General features: G+C 43.4%; 2 protein-coding genes across 5 annotated transcripts; both read right to left on the reverse strand.

Moving 5' to 3' along the window:
- Nucleotides 1-366: 366 nt before the first annotated feature.
- On the reverse strand, nucleotides 367-3,586 carry LOC136545001 (uncharacterized). Of its 2 annotated transcripts, XM_066537058.1 has the most exons (3): nucleotides 3,569-3,586; nucleotides 2,336-2,377; nucleotides 367-2,228 (listed from the first exon to the last, which is right to left on the reverse strand). In XM_066537058.1, exon 3 carries the CDS (start codon nucleotides 2,196-2,198, stop codon nucleotides 690-692), a length of 1,509 nt encoding a protein of 502 aa, XP_066393155.1. In that variant the 5' UTR covers nucleotides 2,199-2,228; nucleotides 2,336-2,377; nucleotides 3,569-3,586; the 3' UTR covers nucleotides 367-689. The 2 variants fall into 2 exon arrangements, with proteins under 2 accessions (XP_066393155.1, XP_066393156.1); XM_066537059.1 differs by lacking the exon at nucleotides 3,569-3,586 and having other exon boundaries at nucleotides 2,336-2,448.
- A 5,850-nt stretch (nucleotides 3,587-9,436) lies between these two features.
- On the reverse strand, nucleotides 9,437-15,690 carry LOC136545002 (uncharacterized). 3 transcript variants are annotated; one of them, XM_066537061.1, is made up of 3 exons: nucleotides 15,524-15,663; nucleotides 14,522-14,678; nucleotides 12,492-14,422 (listed from the first exon to the last, which is right to left on the reverse strand). In XM_066537061.1, exon 3 carries the CDS (start codon nucleotides 14,388-14,390, stop codon nucleotides 12,831-12,833), a length of 1,560 nt encoding a protein of 519 aa, XP_066393158.1. In that variant the 5' UTR covers nucleotides 14,391-14,422; nucleotides 14,522-14,678; nucleotides 15,524-15,663; the 3' UTR covers nucleotides 12,492-12,830. The 3 variants fall into 3 exon arrangements, with proteins under 3 accessions (XP_066393157.1, XP_066393160.1, XP_066393158.1); XM_066537060.1 differs by lacking the exons at nucleotides 12,492-14,422; nucleotides 14,522-14,678 and adding an exon at nucleotides 9,437-11,361 and having other exon boundaries at nucleotides 15,524-15,690; XM_066537063.1 differs by lacking the exons at nucleotides 12,492-14,422; nucleotides 14,522-14,678; nucleotides 15,524-15,663 and adding exons at nucleotides 9,437-11,361; nucleotides 12,036-12,126.
- Between the last annotated feature and the right edge of the window lie 3,705 nt (nucleotides 15,691-19,395).

The following is a 19,395-nucleotide window of genomic DNA, read 5'->3' on the forward strand; positions in this document are numbered from 1 at the left end:
GGATAAAACATAAGTAGATATGTACCATTCACTTCATCGTTTCGCATGAATGCTTGATAGTTTTTTTTCTCCCATTGCAACGCACGTACATATTTGCTAGTATTAATAATAGAAGAAAAAAGGATGTGTCCAAGCAACAGAATTCAAGAAATGGAAAAGGACAAAAGAATATAAAGAAGATCACAATTGGTACTATGGTAGACGATTGACAGCCTAAACTTTGATATATAAATGAATATGCAAGGATCAGTGCATACAGGATTTGCAAAATGGGAAGAGAGAGCAGGAGTGCTAAGAGCTTTGTCACATTCCCAAAAAAAAAAAAAAAAAAACTCAACCCAAAAGTTGAAGAAAACGATGGGCAGGCTTTCTAAGCTTGGTGTGACCAGAGGCGAAGATCCAAAGCAGCATTCGAAGAGTTTGGCAGCAGAGACGTCATGGTCATTGAAGGCCTTGGCATTCCTACTCTTCCAGAGAATTCGCATATGTAACTCAAGTACTCAACAACCTTCTCTCAAGTCTTGACCCCATACACATAATTTAGCTCATACCTGAGAATGTCCTCAACGTACAGACATGTCCTTAGCTGTGAAGAATTCCCAACATTTATGTTTAATCTGTTCCCAAGAAAATTCCATTTCCATGAATCTTTTTCTGCTAGTTTCTATTATCGATCTATGCTAAATTATCTAGAACTTCAGGCGCATTTGTGAAGGTGCTAACCGATTTTCTTTTTCTTTCTGCATCCAGCTTGCGAGAGAGCCTTGCAGCCGGCTAGGAGCGTGCCCAGCCCATAAGTTGAGGAAGTGAGGAACCACATACGGCTGCTCCTCCAGCTCCTGATCCTGTCGTTGCACTGCCTTTCTTGCCCTAGTGCCCCGAGTCATTCGCCGTGTGCTTTGCATTGTCGTGCTTGCCTTCGCAACTTGAAAATATGCAGCACCATGTTTAGACTTCCAAAGCATCTGGTACACTAATGTGTCTGTGTTTTGGCAGAAGTAATCTACAGCCTTTGGTAGTGCGATCTCTTCCAGCTGTGCCAAGGTAATGCCTGTATGAGCGCAATATTGCTCCTCACTCTGATTCACCACTATAGCTGAGCTTTTATCCGCAGCCAGCAGGTCCTCTGAAGAGCCATGGGGCATAAACAGTAGTCCAGCTATCAGATATTGAGAATCTTGCAGACAAAAATCGCCTCCATGCAGTGAGACTTGGCACTGCAAGTGCACTCCAATAACTGATTCTAGAGAAATATCTAGCGTGCCTGTGTTGCTACTACAGTGAAGTTCATGCTGGTCAAGCTCCTTGCAACATGATGGGTTTGGGCGATTCCATTGAGAAACACAATTATGAAGATTTTCCCAATGTTTTTTCTGGCGTGAATCAAGAAATGGCACCCATGAGAAGTCTTGTGTAGGTAGTTGCATAAGCTTATTCCTAATAATTTCAACTTTAGACTTAAAAAGGGGTGTGTACAACCTCAAGCAATCAATGGCAGTTCCAACTATGTCCATACTCTCTAAAAGTTGTAGAGTGACACTATAGAAAAAACTATTCTCGGGTGCCAGACCATCTTTCTGGATGAAGAACAGGACAACCTCTATTCCATGCCCTGGAGTACTGAAGGGCAACCACAGCAAAAAAAATGTGCTCTGATTTCCCAGATCGATATTGTGTTGTAGCTTCTTGCCTGTAAAAAGGTTTTTGACAAAAGGGTTGAAGGGCATGTGACAATGCGGTGTGCAACCAAGCTCTATGAATCTCAAGAAGTCGCTAGCACCATCTGCATACCACTCAAATCTTCGAACAATGGATCTGCTTAGCTGGTTGTTGAGACCAAAGGTAGAAGAGATAAATGACTTGGTAGCATGTGCTATCCGTTTAGGAAAGGCTGAACTACTGACCTCCTGTTCCATCTTTTCTTCTTCCAGGATTCTATTCTTGCACTTGTGGAGCACGTCGTCGCACTCTTGAGCAGCACGCTTCAGATTTTTCCGCCAACGCAACAACGATGCATCAGTGATCTGCCACTTTTCAGATGTCTCGAGAGCAGCCTCCAGCTTGATGTGCGCCATGTCTAGCCTCTCCAAGTTTTCGTTGTCCTTCGATTTCTCTTTCCCCTCATGCCTGTCAATCAGATCAGATAGGATTTGGCTAACTGCCCCTTGGACAACCGCAGAACCGACCATCTCTGCCATTAGGACTCAAGCATCTATAGCGTCCCTTCCCTGCTCATGAAAAGTAGCATATACCATTAGTCAGCACACATGAGAGAGTAAAAATATGGAATTTTGATCACAAGCAAGGATTTAGCTGAGTGGCTGTAAGAATCTACCTTTGATAGAATTGCATGGGAGTAGTGATCAGCTTAGCTGTCCTGTGTATGAAGGTATCTCTATAAGGAGGTGTTGGTCTCCATAAGCCACGGAAATGTTGGTTCAAGAAGGGATATGTGAGTTCAATCAATGATGGTAGAGTCTCTGCTTCTATATATGCATATAATTGACTAACCTTCATTAAGTGGTGGCAAGTTGACGAAGCACATGCTGTGTGAATAATCAAATGGAGGCTGCTATGCTTCTCTTTACGCGTTTGAATATAATTGGCTAACATAGTATTGAACATGCATTAAATAGTGACAAGTTGAACCATACGGAGGCTGCTATGCTAATAAACTGAAAGAGAACAAGGGGAAATATAATACGTGAGCTTCAACATCTTTCATCCATTATATTAGTTCAGCAGCGTACAGGGAACTCAGAAGGCTTGGTCCTTTGCAGGTGAACATGGAAAGCTTGAAACCTCCCCTTGCTCCATGGCATTCTAGTCAAACGCGTGGGGCCCAGAAGCTAGAACCTGCAGCGGTGTTGCACCACCACCTGGGCCAGGCCAAGAGTCTGACAATATTTATTTTGGCCATACCCCTATGTTTTTCTATTTTTCCCTTTTCTTACTATATATAATCTCGCTAGTATGAAATAGATTTACATGAAGCTAAACACATGAACAGCGCACTGCACTGCACTTACATAAATTCTTAGAGTGGATTTTCTTTAGAGTAACTACGGTAGGTGATTCTTTTTGAGGAAACAGGAGTGGTAGCACCCTACTGATTAATAATATATATTAATCATAAAAGAAAAAAAAGATGTGTCCAAGCAACAGAATTCAAGAAACGGAAAAGGACAAAAAGAATATAAAGAAGATCACGATTGGTACTATGGTAGGCGATTGCCAGCCTGAACTTTGATATATAAATGAATATGCAGGGACCAGAGGATATGCAAAATGAGAAGAAAGATGTAAAGTGCAAAGCTATGTCACATTGTCAAAAAAAAAGAGAAAAAACTCAACCCAAAAGTTGAAGAGAACAATGGGCAGGCTTTCTAGCTCGGTGTGACCAGAGGAGAAGATCCAATGCAGCGTTCGAAGAGTTTGGCAGCAGAGACGTCATGGTCATTTAAGGCCTGACATTCCTACTCTTCCAGAGAACTGTTCACATATCTAACTCAAGTACTCAACAACCTTCTCTCAAGTCTTAACCCCATACACAGAATTTAGCTCATACCTGAGAATGTCCTCAACGTACAGACAGGTCCTTAGCTGGGAAGAATTCCGAACCATTTATGTTCAATCTGTTCCCAAGAAAATTCCATTTCCATGAATGTTTTCCACTCTTGAGCAGCATGCTTCAGATTTTTCCGCCAACGTAACAATGATGCATCAGTGATCTGACACTTTTCAGATGTCTCGAAAGCAGCCCCCAACTTGATGTGCGCCATCTCTAGCCTCTCCAAGTTTTCGTTGTCCTTCGATTTCTCTTTCCCCTCATGCCTGTCAATCAGATCAGATAGGATTTGACTAACTGCCCCTTGGACAACCACAGAACCAACCATCTCTTTCATGAGGACTCAAGCATCGCGTCCCTTCCCTACTCATGAAAATTAGCATATACCATAAGTTAGCATACATGAGAATAAAAATATGGAATTTGGATTGCAAACAAGGATTAGTTTAAGGGCTATAAGAATTTACCTTTGATAGAGTTGCATGGAAGTAGTGATCAGCTTAGCTATCCTGTGTATGAAGGTATCTTTATAAGGAGGTGTTGGTCTCCATAAGGGGAAATGTTGGCTCAAGAAGGGATATGTGACTTCAATCAACAATGCGAGTCTCTGCTTTTATACATGGTTGAATATAATTGCCTACTCATGAAATCAGTGATCAGCTTAGCTATCTTTAGGATACCACAGAAGCTAAAAGACAAATTTTATAGGACGGCGATTAGACCTGCTATGTTGTATGGTGCAGAATGTTGGCCTACGAAAAGACGATATGTTCAACAAATAAGTGTCGCGGAAATGTGTATGTTGCGTTGGATTTACGGTCATACAAGAAGGGATCGAGTTCGGAACGATGATATACGTGATAGATTAGGGGTAGCACCAATTGAAGAAAAAATTGTCCAACACCGGTTGAGATGGTTTAGAAATGTCCAACAGAGACCTCAAGAGGCACCGGTGTGTAGTGGAATCCTAAGCCAGGATAGTAACGTGAAGAGAGGCAGAGGAAGACTGAAGTTGACTTGGGTAGAGGCAATAAAAGGAGATTTGAAAGTATGGAATATACCCAAAGACTTAGCCTTAGATAGGAGTGCTTGAAAAACAGTTATTCACGTGCTTGAACCTTGATTGCTTCTGCTGGGTTTCAACTCTAGTCTACCCCAACTTGTTTGGGACTTAAAGACTTTGTTGTTGTTGCTGTGAATATAATTGCCTAACATGCATTTAGTGGTGGCAAGTTGACGAAGCACATGCTGTGTGAATAATCAAATGGAGGCTGCCATGCTAGTTGACCTGAAAGTGAAATATGTCAATTTGAGCATCTTTCATCCACTAACTCCGCAAAGGTATATGTGACTTCAATCAACAATGACAGTCTCTGCTTCTATAAATGTCTGAATATAATTGTCTGACACGCATTAAGTGGTGGCAAGTTGACGAAGCACATGCTGTGTGAATAATCAAATGGAGGCTGCCATGCTAGTTGACCTGAAAGTAAAGTGAAATAAGTGAACTTGAGCATCTTCCATCCACTAATGCCGCACAGTAGACAGCTTGAAACTACCCTTACTGTCGGCTGTTTTCCTTGTATCCTCTTTTTTCTCTCTTTCCTTCCCCTCACTGCTTCTTTAGTAACTATTATTGTTAGCCAAAAGATCTGCATTTGATGCACAAAAGTAACAAAAGGACTGCTGGGATGAAAAGGGCTTCTATTCTATATCTGCATATGCTGAAAGCTGATGACAAATACACTGACAGATCATGATGAATTCCAACCGGTTATCCAAAAGAATCACAGCATCCATTTCCTGCTAAGAAAATGCAACATAGAACATTGAGTCAGTAACTAAGTATACGTGAGATACTAAATATGTCTTTGGATCAAAATTCAGAAGCAAAGATTTAGCTTAGTGGCTGTAAGAATATACCTTTGACAGAATAAAACAGAAGTGGCAGATAAGATAACGCAGTCCAAGACGAAGAAAAAAGAGGCATTCAATTCCCTAACAGGGTATGATAGCATAGGTTGAAGGGTGGGGGGGCTGTGGATGATTTGGTCTTTATAGGGCAGAAATGTCGATTCAAGGAGGAAAATCTGTCTTCAATCAACAATGAAAGCCTCTGCTTCTCTTTACGCGTTTGAATATAATTGGCTAACATGCATTAAATGATGACTTGTTCAACCATATGGAGGCTTCTATGCTAATCAGCGCCGACAACTGGAGAAAAATAGGAAATATGTCAACTAGAACTTCTCTCATCCATGAATTCAGCGCCGTACATGGAACTCAGAAATACTTGGTCCTTACCAGATGAATGATGCAAAGCTTGAAACTACCCCTTGCCACTGGCAATTTGTAGTGGGCAAAGCAAATATTTTGAGTCTTTGGCAAACTTTTTTCCATGGTGTACCAGTATGGCCTAACGTCCACTAGTCACCTACAATCTCCGTACGCCTTAGTTTTCTATACTTCCTTCACCAGTTCACCTCATTGTGTAACTGATCATCGATAGTCAAAACTCAAAAGGACAACATATGTATACACCTCAGAGTACAGAGGACTCCTGTATATCCTGTAAGATGTATGACAGAGTGCAGAAGTGCAGTGACAGATCAGAAAGCTTCACAGCCAATTAAGCGAAAGAAGATTTGCTCGTACATGACCATTGAGGCATTGACTACATCTAAAGTCCACTGTAGTAGAAGAAAATTTGTGCTTTTTCTTTCTCTCCTGCAGTAGGTCCTAACCTAGCTGAAATCACAGAGCACCACCCTGTTCGCTTGATCGTATCAGCCATCATATAGTATTTTTCTTTCACAATAAAACAACATCAGCCGGCTTATAAGCCACGAAAACGATCGAGCGAACAGGGTGCTCGACGCCCTCGACGCAGGGCAGGTTGTGGCATCTGCGGTGGGGAGTAAATCGAGCTCACCTCTAGCGCGGTCGCACGGAGTAGCGGCGGACGGCGACTCCACCGCCATCTCCGCCCAATCTTCGTTCCTTCTCGAATCTCGACGGCGCCGCCGCCCCGTGCACCCTCCTCGATCGACCGGCGAACTCTGCCACCTGCCCACCTCAGCAAACCACTGCCACGTGGGACCCAAGGGCAAACCTACAACTCTTTGCTTCTCCAGTGGCGTGGCGCTGCTAACTGGGCCAGGCCAAGAGTAACAACTTTTTGTTTTGGCCCAGCATGTCATGTCGTAGAGGACTAGCCGACTGGGACGCGTGGGCGCAGTGGCGGACGACGCCAGAGATGTTCATGCAGCCCGAGGCACCACGGCACGGCACGAAGCCCACTTTTTTAGCCCGACACGAGCATGGCCCGGCCCGGTGACGTGCGGGCCGGGGCTAGCCCGGCCCAAGGGAGCAGGCCGTGCCTGGGCCGCTGCACAGGCCCGTGGGCTGGCACGGCACGGCCCGGCCTGCGTCGGTCGGCCCGGCAGCGGCCCGGCCTCCCCCCTCCCCCTCCTCACTCCTCCTCCCCTCCCCGCGGCCCAGCTGGCCGGCCTCCCCCCTCCCGGCCCACCGGCCCCGCCTCATATATAAGCCGCACCCGCACGCTACGGCCGCGGCGGCTCTCCCCCGCGCAGCCCCACGTAGCCACGCTCCCACCCCCGAACCCTAACTCCCTGTCTCCATCTCCTCCGCCTCCCCATCTCCCCGTCTCCATCTGCTCCCCGTCCCCATCTCCCCGTCTCCAGCATCAGGCATGGCTGGCGCTGGGCGGCCCCGACCTGCTTGCCCGACGGCCATGGCGCCTCCTCCATCCCCACCCCAGGCACGCTAGCGGCACACATGGCGGCCCCTGGAGGCGGTGGCCCCTTCCTTCACCATCAGCAGCGGGCCCTTCCCCCACCACCAGCAGTGGCGGAGGTGGCCCCTTCCCTACCAACAGCAACGGTTGCGGCAGCCACTTCCCTCACCAGCGAGATGCGGAGGCGCTCCGCGCGGGGCAGATCTACTTTGTGCTGCCCGCCGCCGCGCGCCGCCGTGGCCTGCGGCGCGAGGAGGTCGCCGCGCTCGCCGTCAGGGCCTCCGCCGCACTCTCCTCCCGGGCCGCCTCGCCTAGCCTACCCTCCCTCCCTTCCCCTGCTGATGCGGGCCTCGGGCCGACCTGGCCTGTTAAAAAGGCCGTGCTTTCCGGGCCGGCCCGGCATGGAAAGTGGTCCGATGGACCGTCAGCTAGGCACGGTGGACTGGGGCGGCACGGCCGTGCCTGGCACGGGCCCGTGCCAAGCCGGGCCGGGCGGCCCGAATGGCCATTCTTTACTCTGCCGCCAAGTCCGGCGGTTTGACCTTGTCCTCCATGGCCCCGCCCACAAAACGCGCACCCTCTCTCACCTCCCTAACCGGTCGTCGCTCGTGGGATCCTCCGCGACGGTGGCGTGCCTCTCCACTGTGTCCGGCAAAAGCACTGCGGTGGGGTCCCATAATCCACAGCAGCCAGCGATGTGCAGTGTGGCGAGAACTGGGCTAGGCCTAGGCCTAGAGGCCAGAGCGTAATAAAATATTCGTTTTGGCCCAACTAACAAATATTCTTTGTGGCTTTTTCTATTTTTATTTATGTTGTAGCCTTTCGTAAAAAAAAACAAATGTCACCATCATCTTTGGATTTAGTCTCACATCCATAATTGATTGTGGGGAGCATCACATATAAGGCGGGGCATCCCTCTCCTATTATACTAGTATTTTGGGTTGAGTTAGGTATAAACCTTAATATGTTGTGCGCTCCGGTAGACCTGGGCTTAAGGAGGTGCCGACTCATGGGCATAATGAGCTAGGCTGGATCCGCTACACACTCTAACAAGTAATATGAGATATTGGAGCCCATGGTCAGAAAACTTGATGGCAGGGGAGTGCAACTTATAAAGTGGGGGCAGCCTTGCCCTCACCTATTAAGGTAGTCTTGGGCCGGATGCGCTGTGCACTCTAACCTATAATTAGATAAATTCTAGAATATATACATTTTTATAATCTATCTAGAATTACAATATTGATAACATTTTTTTTATAACTTAGAAAGATGGACGGCCTAGCTAGATTGCTTCGTGATTGCTGTTTCTTTTCTTTTTGTCGGCTGCTCTACTCGGCTGATTTCACAGCTCTTTCTATTTTCGCCGTTCAATATCATGGACTGAGATTTGACTGTTTAAATTATGGTTGTAGAGCATGTGGAGTATTTCCTTTAAAACAACAACAACAACAAAGCCTTTAAGTCCCAAACAAGTTGGGATAGACTATTTTCGGGTTTCATCTCCATTAGAATGGCTAGATTTAACGTTGGCTCGCCACGCCTATCACAACTCTCCTCCTTTACCAGGGCTTGGGACCTGCTACGTTGAGACAACATAGGCGGAGTTGGAGTATTTCCTTTGAAAGTACCACGAAATTCCACCTGTCAAACCAATCCAAATTACCGCATGCTTTTTTTCCACAACAAGATTTCTGTGGAATTATGGTTTGGGTACAAGGAGAATCTGCGTCAGCAAGTCAATACGAAAGTTTTGCAGCAAGAGATTAAAGTTGCACTTTGCAGTAGGTGGGCTGACTTATGACAAGCAATGGGGCCAACATGTGATTTTTTTTTGAAAAAAAACATTCATACAAGCATGTAAATTTGCTTTGATTGTTTTTGAAAAACAAACACTCATACAGGCACCTCTACCTCTAAAGTTTGTTTTTAATCATCTCTGTAGAATGAAACCATTAGATTAGTGGAAAGAAGAAAGAATGGGAAGAAAGCAACCATGGTCAAGCTTTAATTTAATTAATATAAATAAGTAGAAGTTATGACAACCTTTAAATTCAAGCCGAGACATGGCGTAACCACAATCTAAACGTTCACAAAAGCAACAGAACCATACGGTTACAAATAGGTTTCACTTTTTATTCCCATGTAATTCCCATTACATGATCACTTGATCAGCTGGTCATATATGCATAACTCAAACTGAGATCAAGTGATGTGCTGTACTTCCATAAGTTCCTAATGTAGAATTATAGTAGTACTTCCTAATTTTAAGACCAAGAAAACACAAACCATTGACATGTAATTTAAGACCTTCATGCTATGGGTTTGCCCCTCTTCAATGGAAACAGAGCATCCCCAATATATCTGCAATTTTTTTTTTCTGACAGATTTGCTCTCTTTTCTGAGTAGTAATCCAACCTTTGATCTGTTACGGTTATCTCTCCAGGTTAAACGATTTAGAATTTCAGGTGCAGCAGTGGTGCACTGGTGCTGCTAACTGACTTTCCTTTTCTTTCTGAATCCAGTCCAAGATCAAGCCTTGTAGCCAAACGGGCGCATGTGCACCCCATAAGTCGATCAAGTGAGAGATCATACGCGTCCGATGCTGCAGCTCCTGATCCTTTTGTTGCACCAGTTTTCTTTTCCTAGCTCCCTTAAAAGTTCTCCGTGCACCTGGAGCCTCCATGCTTGGCTTTCCAAAATGAACGTATGCAGTGCCATGTATAGCCTTCCAAAGTATTTGGTAGACCGTCGCTTCAGTGTTTTGTTGGAAGTAATCTATCGCCTTTGGCAGCATGATTTCTTTCAGTTGTTCCAAGGTAATGTCAGTATGCTCGCAATGTTTTCCCCTCCTGAAGATCGGCACCATTGTAGAACTTCTATCCGCAGGTAGCATGTTTTCTGAAGAACCATGGGGAGTAAAGAGGAGTCCAGCTTTCAGCTTTTGATAATCGCACAGAGAATATTTGTATTCAGACAGTGAGGTCCGTTGTTGATTATACTCGGATAGTGAGATCTGACACTGCAAATTTACTACAATAATTGAATCCAGAGAAGCATCCATGCCTAGGTTACTAATATGGCCAACCTTATGCTGATCATGCTGCTTGCAACATAATGGGTCTGGACGAAACCATTGAGTGCTAAAACTATGAAGATTGTCCCAGTGTTTTCTGTGCCATAGATCAACATATGGCACCCATGAGAAGTCCTGTGTAGGTAGCTGAGTGAGCTCTTTCTTGATGGTTTCAACTGTAGGCTGGAAACAAGGAGGGAAGAGCTGCAGGCAGTTCACTACGGTCCCAACAATGTCTGTGCTTTCTGATATCTGCAGCATTGCACCAAGAAAGAAGTTATCTTCAAGTGTATTTCTGTCTTTCTTGATAAATACCAGGCAAACTTCTATTCCATGTTCTTTCGTAGCAAAGGGCACCAACCATAGTAGAAACAAAGGGTACTCATTTCCACGGACAATTTTGTGTTGTAGTTCCCTGCCTGCAAAAAGGTGCTTGACAAAAGAGTTGAATGACATCTGACGGGATGGTGTGCCACCAACCTCTATGAATCTCAGAAACTCACTAGCACTATTTGCAAACCACTCGAATCTTCTAACAACAGATCTGCTGGACTCATAGTTGTTGCGGCCAAAGGCAGAGAAAATAAAAGATTTGGTAGCATGTGCTATTCGTCTAGGAAAGGAAGAATTCCTCACCTCCTGTTCCATCTGTTCTTCTTCAAGGATTATCTTCTTGTATCCGTACAGTGTGTCATCGCACTCTTGAGCAGCCCGCTTCAGCTTCTTGCGCCAACGCAACAACGACGAATCAGTGATCTGCCACTTACTGGATGTCTCAAGAGCTGCCTCCAGCTTGATATGCGCCATCTCAAGCCTCTCCAAGTTATCATTTGGATTTGAGTCTTCTTTGCCCTCATACCTGTGAACCAGACCGGATAGAATTTGGCTAACTGTCTCCTGGATAACCACAGAACTGACCATCTCGGTCATTAGGATCCAATAAGTATTTGTAGCATTCCTTCCCTGCTCAGAAAAAAAGCATTTGTACATGAGGAGACTAAATATATGAACAAAATCTCAGGACAGAAAAAAAATGTGTTCCACAGAGGACCTACCCTCAGTTGATGTGCAAGGAAGTGGTGAGGACTGAGGAGTTGTCGCAAGTGTATATAAATATATTCTGGAGGGTAATGTGAATGTGATGCCCAAGATTTTCAGAGGAAAGAGACGTCGAGAAGTCAACAACTGGGGTCTGGTAGTGACCCGTGCACAGGAGTTGGTTTGTAGAAGGAAAAAACTAATTAATGATTGCTTTTTGGCTTAATTAATGCCTAAAAAAATTATCTCTTTGACTTAACAGCAACATGAGAATCTGCCGGTCTGCACGTGTTTGTGCAAGAAAATCAAATGGTGGGTGGGGTGATATTTGACCAAGGACCAGACAACAAAGCAAATGACAACCTGAGCACTTCTACTTTGTGCACGAATGAAAAAGGAATTCAGCAAAGTCATGGTGTTTGGAGAGTCTGTACCAGATGAAAAGCTACACGTCACTACTCACTAGCAAAGTCATAGGAGAGCATACTCTAGGAACTTAGCCATGTGAACAGAATGGCACTGGATGCTTCATGCAAATATCGTCCAAGCTTCCAGAATTCCCTGCACATGCCTCAGAGTTCGGTCGTCGTCCTCTTTACCTGGGTAGTCAGCAGAGCACGGCGCGTCTAGGACAGAGTGGTGCATTTGGTGGAGAAGAAATGCCTGCAGTTTTGGAGTCTAGACCACAGCAGTGCTGCGGTTCTCCACATTTTTTAGCTCAAGAAACGACGGGCACGCCCATAGTCCATGGAGAACAGTCAAACAGCAGGTACAAAGCAAACAGAAGTCAAAAGTGTCACACCCAAACCATGCACGGGGAAACTGTGGTTTTATCTGCTGTCTAAAATCATCAGGCACAGAGGACTGTCAAATGGAGAAATTGCAGTCAAATAAAGTTTGCAGATGCAATTATCAGCCACAGAGTATATTGTCCTCACTGGAGAGGCAATGCAAGTCACCACTCATAATTTACAGAGTGTCAGAGTTTAGGACATGGGGGAGACAGAGCGTTACACCAATGTGTTCCAAGTTAGAACAAAACAGAGAGTTGTGCATGGTAGCAAAAGAGCATTAGCTTTATAATTCTCTGAAAAGGAATGGAATAGCCCATGGTCCATAACGACCCTCTTAAAATTCACATAGAAATTAACTAGACACCTCTTACAAACAAATTACAGTTGATATATGATGGTAAAACCATGTCAGCATAGGATCAGCTGGAGAGAAACACGCAGCACCATATAAAAAACTAAAAACAGTTATGTGCTCAACATGCCTCTGTATTTGGAGTATTTATGTTTTCTGCATATTTTTGCTCAGCTATGAATAGTAACTCCAAATACATGATTTGTTCCTTGAACATCCCATTTCCAGTCTTGTGTTCCTCATTTTCCTTACATGATTTGGAATTTCTGATGTAGCTGCAGAGCTGCTAACTGTTTTTCCTTTTCTTTCTGAATCCAGTTGACAATTGTGCCCTGCAGCTGGACAGGCGCATGTGCAACCCACAGGTTGAGGAATTGAAAGATGGTACTTGTTTTTCTCCCTATCTCCAGATCATGCCATTGCAACATCTTCCCTTTCCTAGGCCCCTGAGAAGTCCTCATGCTTGTTCTTTGTGTGCCCATGCTTGCCTTCTCAACCTGAATATATGCAGCGCCATGTTCTAATTTCCCAAGCATTTGGTAGACTGCCGCTTCATCATTCTTGCAGAAGTAATCTATTGCCTTTGGCAGCATGGTCTCTTCCAGTTGTCCCAATGTGAAGTCTGTATGCAAGAAATGCTGCTCCTCACAGTAGATCACCGGTACTGCAGGAGTTCTATCGACAAGTAGGATGTCTTCTAAACATCCATGGGGGGTAACTAGGAGTCCAACTTTCAGATATGGAGAATCTTGTAGAGAATATTTGGTTTCAGACAGTAAGGACCTATGTTGGTTGCAGTCCAAGACTGAGACATGGCACTCCAGATGTACTTCAATTACTGGTTCCAGAAAAACATCTCGTAATCTTGACCTGTTTAACTTTCTAAGCTTGTGCTGATCATGCTGCTTGCAACATAATAGGTTTGGGCGAAACCAATCTGTGCCAAACCTGTGAAGAATATCCCAATGTTCTTTGTGATGTGTATCAATATCTGGCACCCATGAGAAATCTTCTGTAGGTAGTTGCAGAAGTTTATTCCTAACTGTTTCAACTGCAGACTTGAAATTGAAAAGAGGGGCATATAGCTGTAGGCACTGAATTGCCATCCCTACTATGTCGGTACTCTCTGAAAGTTGTAGCATCAAAGAAAAGAAGAAGTCATCCTCCGATGCATTACCATCTGTCTGAATAAAGATGAATCTAGCCTCTATTCCGTAGTCTGAAGTAATATAGGGCGCCAGCTGTAAAAACAAAGGACGCCTGTTTGCCTGAATGATTCTGTGCTGTAGTTTCTTGCCATTCAGAAGATGCCTAACAAGAGGGTCAAAGGGCATGTGGTGGCGTGGCCTGCCACCAAGCTCTAGTAATCTGAGAAACTCGCTAGCACCATCTGTGAACCACTCAAACCTTCGAACAGTGGAGCTGTTTGACTCGTCTGTGTTGGGACTAAAGATGGAGGAAACAAATGACTTGGTAGTATGTGCTATACGTACAGGAAACGAGGACTTTCTCACCTCCTCCTCTGTCTGTTCGTCTTCTAGGATCCTCTGCTTGCATCTATGCAGCATGTCATCACACTCCTGAGCAGCACGCTTCAGCTTCCCGCGCCAACGCAACAAGGATGCATCAGTGATCTGCCACTTCTCTGACGTCTCAAGAGCAGCCTCGAGCCTGATGTGTGCCATCTCTAGCCTCTCCAAGTTTCTGTTGGCACTTGATTCCACTTTCTCCTCATATTTCTGAACCAGATTGGATAGGAGCTGGTTCACTGTCTCATGGACAAGTGCAGAGCTGACAATCTCTGCCATCAGGATTCAAGGATCCGTAGTATCCCTTCCCTCTTCATAAAAATTGAACATGAAACAGCACACATGAGAGACTAAACATATGATCTTTGTATCAGAAGCAAAGATTTAGCTTAGCAACTGTAAGGACATACCTTGGACTGAATCACATGGACAGCTATCCTTTTCATGCATAGATATCTCGAGTCCAAATCATAGAATGAAGCAAGATGTGAACTTGAAGAGAACTCAGTGATATATATCAGAGACTTTGAAGGAGAAAAAGAGGTAGGCAAGTCCAATAATTGGTCTCTGCAGGGAAAAAAAGGTAGACCAGTCCCTCAAAAGTTAATGATGAGAGTCTGCACTTGGTTACACATCTGGATATATAATAGGCACCGAGTAGAGAAAAGTAGGAGAGGTCCGTTCAAAACCGTGTCATGTGTGGAAAATCAAAGAATGAAGGTTGGTGCGATAAACCAACGGCAGGGAAAGAAAGTGGAATGCAACTTGAGAATAATTTAAAAGGTCTTGGCCTCTCAGATGCTTAAACCGTGCGCCACTTGGAATTCCTTTTCAGGTTTCTTGTTAGCAAGTGGACAATGAGCTTGGAACTTCTTTTTAGAGAGTTTTCGTTAGCAGTGGCAGTTTCTAGTAGATGAAGCCAACATTCAAGTCTCTGTAAATTCATATTTCTTGCCACGTACTGGTTCACTGATGTCTGATTAACTCATAACATTTTTCCATGTCTCCCTCATTTAATTTGCTTGCTTGCTTGCTTGATGCCATGGAAGTTTGTTCAAACAGACTACTGTCAATGAAATGGACTGTGTTCGATGCATGAAACTGTAGTACACAACAAGAAAAAAGAAAAAAGGAACCATCTGTATATGTTTTTCTAACAGTATAGTACATGTACATAGATAAGATTCTAAGAACAGACTGTTATACTACTACGACTGATCCGACTCCGACATGGCCAGATGCCCGGATCTAGTGGTACAAGATTGAAGGCCATGGAGCGAGCAGAGCTAGAGGCAGTCTGGTTTCTGAAAGCAGAGCAGCTAGCAGGCAGAGGAGGCGCCGAACATAGCTAGGTTGTGTGCTCCTGCCCGGCTGCAGCAGCACCGTGAGTTGGGGAAAAAAATCGCGCGTACCTGGAGAGCGCTTGTGTGAGGTGGGAGCGCCTCGGCCGTCATCTCCCGGTCCGTCGCGGCTCCCACTCCTCCTCCACGGCGCCGTGTCTCTATCCTCTCCGACCGCCGGCCTCCACCGCCGTTCTCCGCTCCGCCCCGGCGAACCATGGCCGTGCGGCCCAGGCGAGTAGCCTAGTGTCGAGGTAGCATAGCGTAGGCCGGGCCCAGAGTTTTGAGCCTTCTTCGCTTGCTCCAAGGGCCCATCGTGTCATCATTATGATATCCTGGGCCGGGCCCAAAGTCCATATTCATCTTAGCCAAACGTGTTGCGGAAAGCTTCGCTGCCGACCAGTCGGACAGGAGCCCCGCGCCGACCCCACCTCGCGCTGGAGCAAGCAGCCCACGAACGCGGTCCATCATCCGTCCAAGCGAGCGTGGCCCATAGATGGAGCTGCGAGCGCGTGGGATTCCGAGAGTTACGTACGTAAGTTTTCTTTTCTTTTTCTATTTTTCCTCTTTCTTTTTTTCCTTTCTACTATTTCTTTATTCTTTTTCTTTCTCTTTTATTGTTTTTTCTGTTCTATTGTTCTTATCATATTTTATTATTTATTATTTTTCTTTCTTTTCATCTTTTATAACTTTTTTTATTTTTCTTTTCTTTTCTTCTATTTCTTTTTTTCTTTCCTTTATTTTTTCATTTTTCTTTTTCGGTGGCCTTTGATTATTCTTTGTATTTATTTTTTCTATTTTATTTTTTATTGTATATTTTCCTTTTCTTTTTCGTCTTTCCTTTCATTCATTTGTTTTCCCTTTCTTTTTTTTCTTTTTCGTGGACTTTTGTCGTTCTTTTTATTTTCTTTATTCTTTTACTTTACTCTATTATTCTTTTTCTTTTATTTTTGTTTCATTTCCTTGCTTCTATTTTGTTTTTTATTTTTACTTTTTTGTTTTCTTATCTTTTTATTTTTTAACATTTACATTTTTAATTTCTTCTTTTTTCATATTTTTTTATTTTTCTTTCTTTTCTTCTATTTATAATTTTATATTTTATTTTTTTATTTACAGATACACGTGATGTTCATGTAGTATACATGTAATGTTCTATGATGTATTTTTTGATGTCCACAAGTAGAAATGTGATGTTAGACGATGTATTTTGTGATGCTTAGTAAGCATACATTGATGTTCTAGGATATACTTTGTGATGTGCATTTTTTCTTCTTTTTATTTAACTCTAATTAATTACTTTACTAATTTTATTATTTTATTTACATTTTCATGATTTTTGTGATGTTCACGTAGTATACATGTGATATTCTATGCTATATTTAGTGATGTTTGTGTAGTGTTAATGCGATGTTCTACGATGTATTTGTGATGTTCGGTAGTATACATATGATGTTCTATGCTATAATTAGTGATGTTCGTGCAGTGTTAATACGATGTTCTACGATAATTTTTGATGTTCGATAACATTTTTTTCTTTTTATTTGACTATAATTAATTACTTAATTATTTTTTATATTTTTTATATTCCATTATATATATGATGTTCACGTAGTATACAGATGATGTTCTATGCTATTTTTTGTGATGTTCGTGTAGTGTTAATATGATGTTCGACAATTATGTTTAAATACATATTCATCATGAGATAAATGTTACATTAAAATTTTTTATCGAAATGTATTCACATGGGGTCTTGTTTTGAAGGATTTATTGCAAAAAACACGAGATGCAATCAGATTTTAATTAGGATGTACAACTTTTTTTTTACTTCAAAAAGCATGGGATGGTTGACTTCAGCAATTTTGGCTTTATTGCATGTCTGCTGCTTGGCTATCTACGCGGTACACGGAAACGGTTCAAAAATACAATTTACCATGAAGCGCTCGCGGGCAGCTCGTTATTTCCCAGGGGGGTCGGCAGCCGGTACGTGCCACCCAGGTCGGTAGCTAGGGTCCCCCAACATGTTGCTTCAATATTATAGTGTTGACACCAGCCATGTTTTATATCATTATTAATTCATTATATATTGGTACTCTCACTATAATGTGGTTAATGTACCTCTATTCTGTATCCTGGAGATTATGCTTGCTGGACCACCTCACTTTTGTTCAGCAGGGAGTTGTACAGTTTATTTTCGGAAAAAATTGCATTTTAATTTGTCCATGTTTTCTAGAATCAGCAGCAAGGTCATTGCCCATTCTTGTATGAATTGTCCACACTACTTGTTTGCATTATCGTTTCTCTTTATTGTCTACGCTACCTGTGCATGTACTACAATATCTCTAAAAGTACTTATTTCTTTGCGATGTTTAAAAATGTTCCATACTCAAATTTGCAACATTGTGTTGCAGGTTAATTAGTGGCTGCAAATAAGAGTGCTTTGGAGGATTCAAACCATGGTATCTAGTCTCGCGTAACACATCTCTATCAGAATTGTAAGTTATTATAGGATGATATTTTTTATATTAACATTTTGTAAACTTGTATTGAATATTTTGACCACTAAATGATCTCAAATGAAAAAAGTTAACTATAAAGTTTTGAATCTTGTCAAGCACTACAACTTTAGTATAGGACATGTTTCCATCTTAGATTGTCGAAAAAATCAAAAATTTGAAAATTACAATATGAGAATGTAAAATGAATATTGGAAACTCTAAATGACTTACAAAGCTATATATCACATTGACCACTACAAAATTAAAAAAAAATTGACCTAGGGTTAAGACTGCCTCCGCAGCATTACAAATAAGAAGAATGATCTTCTCACCCGGCCGAGAAAACCCCCAAACCCCCGCCCCCACCCTTACACGGTGGCTTTCCGTCGCCCCCCAGTGCTTTGGTTATGGGGACGGACGAGGGGATTTTTTTTAACCTCAGCCTGAAATTCGCTTCCACGGGGAGTCGAACCCAGGACCTGAGGAGTGCCGCCGGGTCACCTAACCGGTTGAGCTAGGCACCCTTTGGCACCACTACAAAATATTATTGATCATGTCAACATGTAGTGTCATTTGGATATCTTAAATTTTGAGTGTCAAAATTTAAGAATTTCAACAACATATTTTGGATATCTTAATGACTTTTAATAAAAAATTTGTCAACTAAAAACTTTTTGTAGACCATGTCAACATTCAAGATCATTCAAAAATTATAGAATTAAATTTCAAATTCTGAGCAACGCTACAAAGTTGTATATATCGTCAATCTCTATATGAAAAAATATGCAATATTTTTTACAACTATTTCGAGAGGCATCACATTAGAATGCCCACCTCTATTAATGGCCATTTTTCAGAATGCCCACCTCTGTTAATGGACATTTTCAGAGGTAGGCATCTTAAAAAGTCCATGTTTGTTAATCAATTAACAGAGGCTGGTGTCCTAAGAGGACTGCCTATGTAAATAGTCGATTAACAGAGACGGTCTCCTTAAGGTGTTCGCCTTGGTAAAATGATTAATAATGCAGGCGTTTGCTTGATACCATTATAGAGGCAGCTACTAAGGGTCTGTTTGGTAGAGCTCCACAAAAAAGTGAATCTGGAACTAGGATTCACCTAGATCCACCATGGAGAAGCTCCATCGTGGATTTGGTATTCATCAAAGTGTTTGGTACAGCTCTACCTCCATCTCTATCTCACTTCCACCTAGGCCCCACATGCCAGGGGACAAAATGCAAAACAAAACTTCTTCACACGGGGAAGAGCAAGTAGCGACGCGCACTCGCGTGCCCAGGCACCCTGGTGGCCGGTGGCTAGGCCCATGTCGGCCAGCCCCGCGCGCTCGCGCGGTCAGGCTCCCGGCGGCCGGGCTCACGCCCACGACGGCTAGGCTCACGCGGCCACGACATATGAGTTGGTCCACGGCCCACATGTAAGCGTGTCTGT

Source organism: Miscanthus floridulus, chromosome 3, assembly GCF_019320115.1.
Source record: "Miscanthus floridulus cultivar M001 chromosome 3, ASM1932011v1, whole genome shotgun sequence".
Lineage (NCBI taxonomy): Eukaryota > Viridiplantae > Streptophyta > Magnoliopsida > Poales > Poaceae > Miscanthus > Miscanthus floridulus.

Coding starts and splice junctions, on each gene's coding strand:
- LOC136545001 (XM_066537058.1), bottom strand. CDS start 2,198: ATGGCAGAGATGGTCGGTTCTGCGGTTGTCCAAGGGGCAGTTAGCCAA.
- LOC136545002 (XM_066537060.1), bottom strand. CDS start 15,670: ATGGTTCGCCGGGGCGGAGCGGAGAACGGCGGTGGAGGCCGGCGGTCG. Junction 11,362..15,523: donor CTCACACAAGCGCTCTCCAG/GTACGCGCGATT, acceptor TTTTCTGAGCAG/GGAAGGAATGCTACAAATAC.